Below are 14,154 nucleotides of genomic sequence, written 5' to 3'. Positions count from 1 at the left end.
GTTAGTGAAAATCAATTACACGACACACAAAAATTGCCTGGTTTTATCATAAAGATGATTATAACAAGAATGCTGGAGGATATTTGCAGCAATATCTGCTCATTGAATATGTGCTCAGTAGATTTGTTCTCTCTCTCTCAGATTCACCAACTAATCAATCATGTTGAGCTTCTAATGTGATTAACACCGGGGCAGCTGGGTTAATAGCAACCTTGAGAAAAAAATCTTTAAAAATATGGCAACAGAAACTCAGTGATTCAAAGATCGTGGTCTGAAATGCAGAGTTTGTCATCAAAAGTGAAAGGATGATGGGTTGTCTAGACTTTGCTTTATTTTTATTATCCTTTTGATTTTGGCTATGCTGCCTTCAGGAGGCTGGTTATATTGAAACCTATCACTTCCATTCCCCACAGAACCCTCACTACTGGTCTTCAAATGGCCTCAAATCCCACTTAAATGAGAATTTCAAAGTTCTACAGAACCAGAGAAGACCTATACACAAAACAGACCTTCTCACTTTACTGGAATACCAATATTGCTTATAACTACATATTGTAGTTATAAAACTTCTTTGTATTCCTTCATGGGGCTTTTTATGCCCAGTTTGTGGGTTGGAGGGTGACTAACCAACCCAATTAATCAACCATATACCATGACACAAACTCTGACGCCTTATGTGGGTCTAAAAATACCCCGATGTAAGAGAATTTGTTTTAAACTGTCAATGCCTATATTTAGGACATTCCCAGCAAGGCTATAATGAGACTGTGTTTGAGGGGTTCGGCCACTGCAGACTCTGCCATTAATTTGAAGTTAGTTAAATTAACAACATTTAGTGCTGGCATGTCAATCTCAGTGCTCCAGGAAATTGCACCTTGAGGCTACTAACATTGCCAGTTTTTTCACTGGAGAGTGTGTGTGCATGTGCATGTTGAGTTTTTTTGCCAGACCCTCAGTGTTGGTACACCTTTATTGCTTTTCTATATCCACAGCACTTATATTATCATTTATTCTGGCCTCCTTTAACCTTCCCTGGAGGTTTTTGCATAGTGTAGCTGCTCAGTGAAAAGAGTTTTTTAGTTTTATATTTATTTGTTTATTTTTCTGTCATGGTTCATGACTGAGGCTTTAAAAAAAAGTGTGACAGCATTTAGAGTGCATGATTGACTGCTGAAGCAACATTCATTAACCATGACAAATCTAGAGGAAAACACAGTCTTGAGTGTTCTAAACAGCAGTAAAAAAGACTAAACTAATTTTTCATTGACCTCATCTGTAAATAAATGCAGTCTGATGGCGAGCAGGGGCAATCATAAATTAGTATTCATTTCCTGTAATTAATGCAAACATGCCTATGAACACAGAGAATATGAATATATAACCACCTCATTTCCATTTCAAAATATACCCACCAAATTTCCACTTCACTTATCTTGATTTTTAGTTTTTCTGATTGAAATAATGGATGAAACATTCCCAGTAAAAAGCAAACGATCATTTTGTTTGGATTTCTTACCTGAAGGGTTTGCAGTGGCTGTTTGAGAGTGAAATGCAAAAACTTATTTTCAGCCCTCAGAACAAAGGTTCAGAGCATCTTTGTGCATGTCTTCACTCTTGTGGAACTGATGGCAGTCACCTTCTCTTTTGTCCAGACTTTCTGCTCTGCTTTTCGTACTCAACCAACCCTGTTCAAATTAAATCCTGTTTGTATCATCTCAGGGCTGCAGGAGCATGATCCAGCACCCAGCAGGAGTATTTTCATTCCGCTGTGGTGGGCAATTGAGCAAGACTTCTGCAGGCTGAATGGGAGGGTAAAATCCTGACTCACCCAGTTTGGGGACTGGACACAGCATCTCTTAATGTGATTAGAAGTGTACAAGACAGATGCACAGAGCTGGGAAAAGGTGAAATGGAAGAATTCCTCATTCCAAGTGCAAACAAAAAGCTTCCTTCACAGAAAACCTCTGCTCTTTCACTGTATATATTAGCTGTAGTGATTCAGCTGAAATTTCATTATAGCCTCTAACCTAACTCTGTAGAAAAGAGAATCTGGAGGACAGATAGTTTCCATCTGTATCACCTGGATTTCTGCCTGGAACAGCAGCAGATAAAGCAATAGAAAGTAAAACTATGATCTTCATCTCCACATGGAACTCAGATTTATATAAATCTCAACAGGAACCCAACATCTTTTATAAACAAAGTAACTAAGATCAGAGAGTAGACCATTTAAAATATTAATTTGGTTGGGGAGAAGACAAAGTGATATCTTTTCAGTTACTATCGTTTATCATACACTCATGGTTTGGCTTGTTCATGTGAACCCAAATAAAAATAAGATTAAAATTCCCACTGGCTGATTGGACATCAGAGACTCAGCAAATGTGGATCTGAGCCTTGATTAAACAGATAGAGCCAGATCCTTAGTGAGAACTTGAACCAATGCCAATGCTCAACCACCTGAAGCTCTGGCACATAAAATCTCCTTCCTCAGTCCTGTTGTGCTATCAGATGTGTTGCATGTTTATTGTAGGCATGGATCCAGGAAACCCTATCACCTCTGGCCTCCCAGTAAACAACAGTTCTGAGGATACCAGCAGGTTCCAGGGAGCCTGGCCATATGTCCCTGATGTCCATATGAAGAATGATCAAACTTAAGAAGGCTGGCTTCAAGCCAGCTTCTGAAACCAAAGTCTTAGAGACAAACATTCTTCAAAAACAACTCTTTGGATGTCAGAGGTGTTGAGTAATTCTTTGCTTTCCCGTGGCTGTAAAGATCCCAGGCCACTTTTCACATCAGTAGGGTTATTCTTGAACTCTGCTAAACTCTGGCTGTCATCCTGTTATGAGAGACAGAGACAAAAATTAAAATGAGAGGTTCAGGCTGGATAAAACAAACACCTTTTTCACTATAAGGACAACGAAGCAGTGGAACAATCTCCATCCATCCTGGGAAGTTTTCAGGACCAGACTGGATAATACCTGCAGTAACTCAGTTTGACCTCTTGGCTGAGCCTGTTTTGAAGAGTATTGGTCTAGAAAAGTTCCTTTCCAATCTAATTTGTCCCATATAATCCCAGTTTAGAAATAATGCTTTCATATCCACATACATATTTGCTCCTGTCATGTTTTGGTGTCAAAACCCTATGAGAGTCTTGGTGCTTTATATGGTACAGTTTGATGTTTTCAGAAATGTCTGCTGCTCCTGACTTGTGCAAGTGAATGATGGGTTCAGTCTGTGTGAGAGTCCTGCTGTTCCTGTGAAAGACTTGGGGCAACCAAGAGCCTGCCTGTCTCTACTTAGCAATTCCTCACTATTGCTAAGAGAAGCCACATGTGCCAGAGCACTGATTATGGAAAAAAGAGGCCCTTTATATTAACGCTATCTCAGAGCTCTTCTGCAAAAACACCGAACACCAAAGTGATTTTCTGTGATTTCAGAATTCCTTCTCTAGTGCACTCTTTCCTGCATATTAAAAACCGAATCAATACCTGCATTTATTTTCAAATTAAACATCTTTACAAGTCCTACGTTCTAAACTGCAGATTGAACAATTTTAGGCTAAGAGCAACTCTGAAAATAGGACTTGATTCACCACATTTCACTGTACAATCAAGGGGCTTGTTTGGGAACTTGGGCTAAAATCAAAGCTATTCTAGTTTGTAACCTATGTGATCTTAATTTTCACCTTGATGTAGCCCACAATACTTCACACAGAAAATCTGAACAGCTAAACATCAAATTAATATTATTCTAGGCATGGGAGGAAAAAATCTCCATGTGGCAAGCTGCTCACTGCCTGTCAAAGGACTAATTAAATTCTCTGGACAAAACTATGAAAAGAGATCAATTCTCTACCAGCCGTGGACCTTAGGCACAAAAAATTCTTAATTTTGCCTATCAGATCTCTTCTTGTTTGGTGAAGTTTATATATTGTGTTTGTAATCAGTACAATATCCTTTTTTTAAATGTAAGTTTACAATATTATACTGAAGCAGAGGTTAGAGAGCAAGGTTATTATTTTAGCTTGGTTTTCATATTTAATTTACAACAGATATGCAATTTCAGTCTAATTAAGACAATTCTAAGCATAGGAGAAATACCTGAGGAAAAAATTTGGCAAATTAATTCATGTGTTAATGACATTTAAGTGGCCTGACCTTTAAGGAAAATCAAAATAAATATGCAATAATACAGAAACACTGTCAGAATACAACCTGACACCCTGTTGTTCAGGGTGCAGGTAGCACTCGGATTAAACGGTGGCTGCAATTCTCCTGGAGTGACAAATGTGGTTCTGTTGAAGTGGTGATCCTGTAGAAGGGCTTGATTTTCCTCTGAAGGTCCAGTGGTGGTTATGGAGACCTTGTCCTCTGAGAATCCAGTAGAGAAAAGGCAGCAGTGGTGTTCCAAACCTCAGATCATATCCGGGTAAGAATGCTTGGTATCTCCCCCTGGGCGGAGCATCTCCCAAGGGGATGATGTAATTTTATCAGCCATGCAGTGACACTCAATGGCCCATGAACAGAAGAGATCCCTCAGAGTTATCAGGGATGAGTCATGAAGGAAATAAGGAACTCTGCCCTGTCTGGTTCTAACAGCTTATGAAGATGGTGATGGAATACACACTTTTGAGTACATCTTACATTGTAACCTAAGATGTGTTCTGAGCACGGCCAACAATTTGCCAAGCACTTCCTATTTCCCTCTTTTCCTGGCAGTTGTGACCGTGGAGAGCAGGTCTGTGCACCTGAGCACGCTGGTGCAGGAGGCCCAGCAGAGAGTGATGGAGCTATCGGCACAGGCAGCGAGCGAAGGGCTGGGCACGGACAGCGCCGAGCAGGAGAAGCAGCTCAAGGGCTGGGAGTGGAGGGCCAGGCTCTACCAGCGCATGAAGGCCGGCTACGAGCATGCCCGTGAGTATGTTGGCTTTTTCTCAACTTGGAAATGAAACTTGAGGTAATTTTAGTAAGGAGGTAATAAAAAAAGGGACCTTTATTTGAAGGCCTTCAGGGGCAGTTATAGAAAGATGTCCACAAAAGCCCACTCCTACAGGGATGATGTCCACAAAAGCCCACCCCTACATTTTTATCGGTTTTAGGAAATTAGCATAATGGATAAAAAGGAGGATGAGTGGTGATGCAATTCCCCCCACCCAGGTCGAGCCCCTTCTCTGGAGTTCCTCTCTTGGCACTGGCTGTGCTCTGAACATGAAATGGATCTCAAGGAGTTGTTCTCAGCCTTGGTTCCCAGGAAGAACCAAGAACCCTGCACCATCTGGAGCTTGGAGCTCTGGAATGTTTTGTCTTTGTTTTTTCTTGCTGCTTAAGGAAAGGCTATGGAAAAGCACTGGGCAAACTAGCTACTAATACAACAGGCTACAGAGCTCCAAATATAGGTGTGGAGAATACAGGGAACATATAAAACAAAAAAAGGGAAAAATGACATCAAGTACAAGGAAACAGCAAAATTCCAGGCAGGAATCAGCAGCTGAGAACCCTCTCCAAAGATGATGATCCTCACAGCACTGCTGTGAGTGGGAGCTGAAGGAGGTTGGGATGGGGAAACTGAGGCACAGAGGTGAAATGGCCTTTCCAAGAGGGAGAAGGAAATCACTGTTAGAACAATAAAAGGACCAAATATCTGAGAGAAACAACACATGGCTCCTTAGGCTGCATAAAATTAATACAACATCCAACATACCAACTCTTCCTTCAGGATGCAATGATTCTGCCCTGCTTATCTCTTTTCACATTTACTCCTGGATCTCATTTAACATGTTCAGAATTTAAAACAGGATGCTATAAAACAACATTTGAATAGCCAGGAAGAGGGATGGAGACGTTGGCCTTTTCTCTGACATAATTTGATTATTTTTCAAAAGAACTTACTATTTTGGAATGGGATTGTTCTAAATATTTGATCAAGCAGTGAAATTTCATTTTGCACATAAATATTGTGAAAATTTAACCTTAATTTGATAAGCACTAATCTTAATCTTGGTATCCATTTCATCACCACAGCCACAAATTGAGTCACTTTAAACAGTTGTACAAGTGAGTCTGTATCCAAATTAAATGGAATTTGGGCCCAAATGAAGGAGTAAACAGGCCTGAATTGTTTCTAGACACATGGATCTTTTAGCTGTATCCTATGTGATGGAATCCAATCATTGCCATTAACATTTTAAAAACCATCTTTATATAAATGTACTCACAAATAATTTTTGCAAATTTATTGTAAGTTAAGGTTATTTCTTCAAGACAGATGTAATACTCCTTCTCTTAGATACAAAATACAGGAAATACAGAAATAGTGAAAGTTAATATACTGACTTTTAAAATCAATCCCAGCAGTAAATCATGACATTTTTGTGTTTTCTGAATTGAGTCTATTGATATTCTGCAAATTAAGCTTTTTTTCCCCTTTTTTTTTTTAACAAAAATGTTAGATCCCAATTGACAACTGAATTTTGGGGCTATTGCACCAAAACAGTTGTGAAATTTGCAATTTTTTAATCCCGATAACATAAAAATGTTTTCTGGTTTTTGATGAATTTGAGTTTGTTAGTGAAACCATCAAGGTTTCATTAGCTCTTTGTGGTTTTGTCCTTTCCCTCTCCTCTTATCCACCCCAAGAGATTTATAGGGGCTTTTCATTCACATAATTAGCATGGATCTGTTTTATTGGGTTACATATATGCAGGAAGATATTTTTAACCAAAAAGGAGCCAAAAACCATGATAGAAACAAATGGTGTCTGCAGGATATTGTTAGTAGGGTCACTAATTAAAATGCTCAAAAGGCAGAAAACACAAACACCTACAACCCAAAGCTCACAATTGCAGGGTGATTTTCAGTGGGTTCTTTGAAGACTCAGGAACATTGTTTGAATAGGATTTGTTGTGCTGAAGAGCTGATGTTTTCTCTTCTCTCCCAGGAGCCCCGGAGGCGCCAAGCAATGTCTGTCTCATGGTAACGAGCAGCACATCACTCACTGTCACCTTCCAAGAACCCCTCAGTGTCAACTCAGCTGTGGTGACCAAGTATAAAGGTACTGGATTTTGACATCTCTCATTCCCCTTAACAATGTACAAAAATTTGAGGGCTAAGTGGCAAAGGTATTTATATGCAAGAGGTTATATTACGATGCAAGTAGTGTTTAAATGTAATTCTTTTCCCAGTAAACAGACATAGAAGTGGAATTTTCTTGAAAGATTACCCAAGGACAAAATTTTTATTAAAAAAAAAAAGAAAAATAAATTAACCAAAAGCTTTCTCCATGAGTGCTTTGAAGAAGTTTGCTTGACTCACTGTGGTTAAGACATCAGCTCAATGACTGGGTTGAGATGAGCAGTTACAAAACACAAACTAACTTTTGGTGCCTGTGGGCTCCTGAAACCATGTGTATCCTTGTAAAAGCCAAACCCACACCACCATTCCTTAAAGGAATGCCTCTGGAAGCTGAAACTTCTGGCACAGGCATCATACAGCCCAATTAATTAGCTATTCCAGGGCTGCCACATCATTCTTGGAAGAGTGATACATTTGGGGTGGCACCAGTTAGTTGCAAAGTGGAATGAATAAGAAAATGCTTCCATCTGAATAGCCCTGTTGAATAGAGATGGTTTTAAAACAGAATTTCTGTTCCACAGGAAATTCCAACATTAAGCAAAAAAGCAAGTTTTATTGAAGATTAGAACAAAAATTAGAATTTTTTAAATTTCCTGTTTAAAGGAACTTCCAGGTTTTCTACAATCCTTGGAACAGTAAGTTCTTCAGTGTTCAGCACCGCAATCCACAGCCTCCAGCTTGCAGTGGGAGCAGGAATCCTCCCACAGGTCCAGGGACTGGGGATCTGCAGCCTCCTTGGCCCTGCCCAGGGGAGTCAAGGAGTGGGAGCCTCAAAGTCCCCTTAGTTATTTCCCCCAGTTTCTCCCTTCATGCTTCCTGCTGTGTTTGTTTCTTTGTGTTAATCATTGAAAATTCCTTTCAGAGGTGCCTAAACCCAAAGTTCCCATCCTCACAGGCAGCACTGTCCTGGCTGTGTGGTGGGGAATGTTTCGTGTTTCCATGGGGGTGTCCCAGGGATGGTTTCAAGAGGAGAAATTCAGAAAGATCCCATCCCTCAAGGGTCCAGCAGCTCAGGGAGTGTTTCCAAAGGTGGGACAGGCAGTGCACAGGCTCCACTGGCACCAGCACAAGCTCCCAAAGCACTACAGGAGTTTATTTTGGAAAGGGTACATTGTCTCTTTCCTTCCTCCTCCTGCTTCTAGTCACAGATTCCACTCATCACTGGCTAGGCCCAGCAAAATAATTTTTTGCATTCTACGAAAAAAAAAACCCAAAACCCAACCTCCCAGACACTACTGAGGCCATCAAAGTGATAATGCCCTGACAGCCTCAGTAGAAGGCAAATTAATGTATTACACCTAGTCAGCTGTGCACTGTGCAGGAAGTGTGATTTTCAAAAACATCAAAGCCCTTTAGAAGCCTAAATCTAATTTTCAGCAATGGGTTGTGTTGCCAGGAAACTAAATTTCATTTAAGAGCTTCCCACTGCCTGCTTTACTCGTGAAAACAATACTTGGGCTCCTAAAACACCAAAGTTCTCTAGAAAATATCAGACTGTTCTTCGTAATAGTTGTATTTTAAATAATCCTGAAACATTGTCCACCCTCTAATTATAATGATTCTTGGTATTTTCACAGAAAATCACATTCCCAAACAGAGCTAATTTTTAAAAATAATTCTATGAAGGCTGCAGTACTTTTCTCTTGGGTATTCATTTGGGTTGAGTCTGGTTTGTACCATGTCAGTGGTGTCCTGTTTTTGATAAACACATCATTCAGAGAAATTTAATCCAACCTGACCTAACTTTCAGACCAGGTAGCACTGCCCTGTATTTTGAATTACCCTCACTCATGATCATTTTATGCTTTATCAAGTTGACAGTTAGTCTTGACAGAATATTCTTTTTAAATCCTTTGTCCCAGGAGACTTGTATATTTATGGTTAGATAAAAAGAAAGATCATTAATAGCTCCTTTTGGTGACTTTCAGGAATTAATTAAGCACTGGTTGTAGAATTGTTTATTACATTATGGAGTGAGATTCTTTGTGCTACTTTGAGGGGTCATAAAATGAACCTTTCAAATGATCACTTGCAAGAATGATTAGAACCAGCTAACAATTACTAGCCCTGAAAGGAGAGCTTGATAACAAAGTGTGAGTATCTTTTTAGTCAGATATATAAACCTCCCGTCCAGAAAACCACCGAAGCATTTTGCTAATTCAGGAACAAAAAAAAAACCAACCAAACAAAAAAACCAAAACAAACAAACAAAAAAAGAAGATATTAATGTGGGGTTTTTTTCCCCTCAATACTTTACCATTTCTTTTTCTAAGCAAATTAAAATTCAGGAGCATTTGCACCAGTGTTTAGGGAATACCTGCTCATTAACAGAAACTAATAATGTTCTTTTCTCTGGGCCTGAACTGTAGGGAATAAAAACTGACATCAATTCTGTTTGGCTTAGTTTAGTTCCCTAAAAACAGTGAAAAACTGCCAATTCAATTTATCCTGTGTCATCTTTGTTTTTCCTTTTCTTCTTTCTTTTTTTTTTTTTCCCCCAAAGCTTTATTTGCCCAAATGTTTTTTAGAAACTGGGCTTGGAACATTATCTAACTGTCTGCTGTTTTCCTGTGTGTGATCTTTTCCCTTGTTAGCAGTATAACTTACAAATAATCATAGAGGAGAATAATACTTTGCACTCACTCTCTAACCACTAAAACCATCTCACTTCATTAGGAGATTTAATTTTAACCACACACGGTGAATGGGTATTGACTTTGGTGTCCCAGCTGGATGGCAGCTCAGTGACTGCATTCTGTTCAGCCATTGCTTTAAGGAGCCAGAGTATTCTTTACTTCCTCTCCTGGATTGTTGTTTAATGTTGCAGGCACCATCCTAATGGCTCCCTTCAGCTTCCCTCTGGAGAAGGCTGCAGCGTAGTGGTGGCTGACATGAAATGATTCCTAAGTATATTGTAACTTAGTAAAGTGTTTTGAGGCTGGAAGCAGACAGCCATGGCATAAATCAATAATAAAAGTAATAATCTGCTCCATGCTAAGAAAGACTCCAAGCCAGAGACACCTCACCCCAGCCAGTTTTAGGAAGGATGTGAAGCATCACTGTAATATTGAGGGGGAAAAAACCCTGCCCTTGGCTAATTGTGCCCTAGAGCCAAACTTCACATCCCACCATGGAAGTACTTAGGACCTGCTTTAGTTTTACATCTTTGAAAACACAATCAAAACCTTCCGGTTAACATACAAAACATCTTGCCACAGTTTGAAGCCAGGGAGAGCTTTCTGTTTACACCAGCACACTGGTACTGCAGGATATTTTGTTATCCCAGAGCTGCAGCACTGAAAACATCTCCTAAAACCACCCCACAGCAGCACCATCAGCACTCAGACAGCACTCAGCTCCCAGCAACACCCACCAGAGACAGCAGCAAGGGCTTGCTGGGCTTGAAGAACTCTTGTCTTTCACTAACCAGCTTTTTTGGGTTTGCGTGTTCCACATAGCACATACACATAAAGAAAGAGGGATTTTTCAAAGAAAAAAAGTGAAAGTAATGTTAAGTAATTTTGTCGCATTTATTTTCTGTGGATTTTAAACCTGATAATTATTTTGCTTTTACAGTGAATAAGTACAGATAAACCTCTTCTTACTGCATGATTTTTTTTCATCCATTTCCCATGAGAAATAGTCATAATAATGCTGTGATACCAAAGTATAGGATAAGGAAGGAAAATGGACATAGTGTTGATCACTACCTACTGGAAAGAATCACCATGCAATGAAAAATCTCTGTTTATATTTTATTTACAATTTTTAAACAAACATCTATATTCCCTTTTGAAGAAAAAAAAATGAAACAGCTTGTATAACCCAAGTTGAGCTAATTTATTTTAGAGCCTGGAACTATTTATGTTTGAAGAGAAAGGAAGAAAGACATGTTTGATGTAGCAAACAAAGCTAATCTTCTCTGTTTGGTTGTAGTTGTGAATGCCAAGTTATTTTCCAGATAGTGATGCTGAGCTGTCTGGGCCACTTTAGCCCTTGTTACCTTTTTGTTTAGTTTGGTCTTTTAGCAGAGTATTTCATGTTTGTTAGAACTACCCAGCTGCCTTCCAGGATTTCTTTTGGATGGAGAGAAGATTTTTATTTTCAGTCAGTGTAGCTCTTTAAAATATGAAACAAAACAAAACAGGTTGGCTTAGATCAAGAAAGAAGGAGTCATGTTTTGCTTAAATTTTGAGAAAAGGTCGTTCCCTGCCTCCTTTCTTCCAAAGCATTTTGTGATCTATTTCAGATTTATTTTTTGAATGAGAATAATTGTCTTTGAGTCACTGTTTCAGTCCTGGCTGGATATGCAGCAGCCCCAGGGTGTTGCTGTCACAGGGCTGCATGAAAAGGGTCAGTGCCAGTCCAGAACAGACCAGTGCAATTCACTGCTGTCACTGGGAGTCTCAGTAAGGGATGGGGGAGCTGCCTTTGCACTCAGGGTCAGCGCCTGTGCTCAGGAATGAGGAGCCTGGGCCTGTGTGAGACCGGCCCTGGAGCTCCAAAGAAACCTGGATCTGGGATTCTCAGCTGGCTTCTCACCAAGTCAATGGAAATTTACCTTAAAGATTTCAGTGTAAAAAACCTCCAAGACTTTACAGGAGTGATCTATAAATTTTGTGTGATTCTGCATGTTTTATTCTTGGGGGTCATCCTTTCACAACCAAATAATCTCATCATTTTGTGTGGGCTTCTGCTTGTCCCCATGAACACAAACAAACAGCAGATACCACAGTTTTTAATTTGTGTTTGATATGTTTATCAAAAGTTGGCCTTCCATGTTTGACCAAGTTTGGATTTGTTCCATAGCAGGCTCTCTGCAGTGATCCTCAAAGACCTAAATATACAGATATATTGCTATATCTCTATATCCATATCTACATATATCTTTCTCCACTATCTGCTCCCATAGCAGTGTCAGAGTGCAAAGCAGCAAGCCTGTGCTTTCTCTGACTTCTAGAAGAACCCTGGTTATGGAAATGAATGCTTGTGGAAGCAAGTCTTATGAAAACAAAGTACTTTAATAATAATACCTCTGTCTCTCTAAAGTAGATGCTGTGTCACTGCTTGATTCTGGTCCAGTCCATAGCGGAATTGAGCAGCATTCTGCACTTGGTCTTGAACCCTTTCCACTTATTATTCAATAAGTGGAATCAGTTTCTTTGTGTATTTTGAAATTCATTCTCTCTTTTTTTAAAACAGTTCTTGCTCCATAAAAAGAAAAGAGAATACATTTCTTTGTAAGACATTTGAATTTATCCTGCTGAATAGGTGTGGTCTGATATTTTTTACAGTAGTTCATTTATGGCATTTTATTAGGTCTCCCGGGCACTTTATTTGCACGTTACATTTTGGTAGCTAACAGGACTGTGCAATTTGACTTCTATTTTTATGCCTAGCCAGTACAGAAATGTATAAAAGTTAAAACAAACCTTTCTATTTCTAGCTCCTGTCAATGTCTGTAGTATGTGCTGGACTTTACATAAAATTTAAGACCTTCTATTATTTAAGTTTGTTATGTATTTAAAATCACCTTTGAACATGAATCACATATTAAGTGATGGTGTAATTAACTAATGTGGCTAATCAAACACCATTTACTCAGCTGAATCATTCTTTCCTCCTGCTTTGTGTTTTATAAGGATTTTGAACAGCAGCTCAGGATGAATAGCTATGAGAAAACCCAGACATACAGTCTCTACTTTTGTCTGCCTTCATTTTTGAGAAAAAAGGCTCCTATCATGATGTTGAATTTTAGACACTGCTTTGTCTTTTATGTTTGCTTTGACTTACCAAAATTATTGCGTTTTGGGGTTTTTTTAATGGTTTGTATGTGGCTGTTACAGCTCCCATTTCATAGGTATGGCACAAAAGAGAATTCCTTGTAGTCAGTGGCAGGACTGGGACTCAAGACCTTCAGCTTCTGTCTTGAAGGAGATCAATGATTTAGCAGATATTTTGATTAATGGATTTGGGAATGAAGACTTACTGAAGACTTAAACAAAAGCAGAATGTCTTCAAAGGGTTTATGGCAAAGTTTCCCTGCTCACAGCTTCATCTTAAGTCTTCTCTGGCCCATCATGGACTTTCTTGGACCACTGACAAGCATCAAAGGTCTGAGTCTTATTTGCCTCTCCAGCCAAAGCCTGATCCTGTTCTGGTAATCAAATCTGACCCCCAGAACTGATGCCTGTCTGTAAATTTGGAATCAGGTCTTGGGATCTGCTGCAACCTCCTACCTCGTGTATTGAGCATAAACTGCAGGGTTTCCTGCTGCATGAGTGCCCAGTTAGTTCAGGCATGAGCACCCCATCAGTCTGTGCACAAGCACCCAGTTAATTTACTAATGAGCACCCAGCTGGCTCCCCCACGAGCTCCTTCTTACCCCAGTTCACACCTGAGCACCCACTGGGCTCACTCCTGAGCACAGTGATGGGCATGGGTGGCAGTTTCCAGGAGCCAGGGTCAACTGAAGGAGTGGGAGGAGGTCAGGAGAAGCCATGTGATGCTCACAGCTGGCCTGGCCACGTCTCATGGAAAACCCAGCAATGAGTGAAAGCCACAACAAAGAGAAGGGAAGCTGACCGTAGGAGAGCAGGAGGACAAGCACATTAAGTTCAGTCTAGGAAAGATGATGGGTAGCTGTTCACTTAGATGTTTTTCTAATTATATTTACTTTCTTCTACTTTGAATGAATTATTAGAAATTTGGGTTAATTTTCAATAAATTAAACTAAGTAAAATCTCCCCAAATCAAGGATGGTTTGCCTGCCACACCTGTCTGCACTGCTAGGGAAGGTGAAAGCTCTTTAAGTTACTGTAGGGATTATTTTATAAAGAAATAAAAGCCTTAAATATGTTTAATCAACATCTATGCAGCAAAGTCCCTCTTCATATCACAGAGGAACTAGAGAACAAGGAGTGGAATATCACAGAGGAACTAGAGAACAAGGAGTGGAATCCCATTAAACAGATTCCTTGAATTACCCTCTGAGTACTTCCTTCCTTTGTTCCCCACACT

At 39.7% G+C, this 14,154-nt stretch overlaps 1 protein-coding gene across 1 annotated transcript in view; it reads left to right on the top strand.

Annotated features, from left to right (window-relative positions):
• ANKFN1 (ankyrin repeat and fibronectin type III domain containing 1) overlaps positions 1-14,154 on the top strand; it is a 105,526-nt gene that overhangs the window by 46,148 nt on the left and 45,224 nt on the right. Inside the window, exons 5-6 of the mRNA XM_058038956.1 lie at positions 4,723-4,917; positions 6,941-7,054. Coding sequence (XP_057894939.1) covers positions 4,723-4,917; positions 6,941-7,054 — 309 coding nt within the window. The remainder of the gene's footprint in view (positions 1-4,722; positions 4,918-6,940; positions 7,055-14,154) is intronic.

Source organism: Melospiza georgiana, chromosome 21 (assembly GCF_028018845.1).
Source record: "Melospiza georgiana isolate bMelGeo1 chromosome 21, bMelGeo1.pri, whole genome shotgun sequence".
Lineage (NCBI taxonomy): Eukaryota > Metazoa > Chordata > Aves > Passeriformes > Passerellidae > Melospiza > Melospiza georgiana.
The sequence above is the reverse complement of the archived record's forward strand: the minus strand, read 5'-3'. Positions and strand labels throughout refer to the sequence as shown.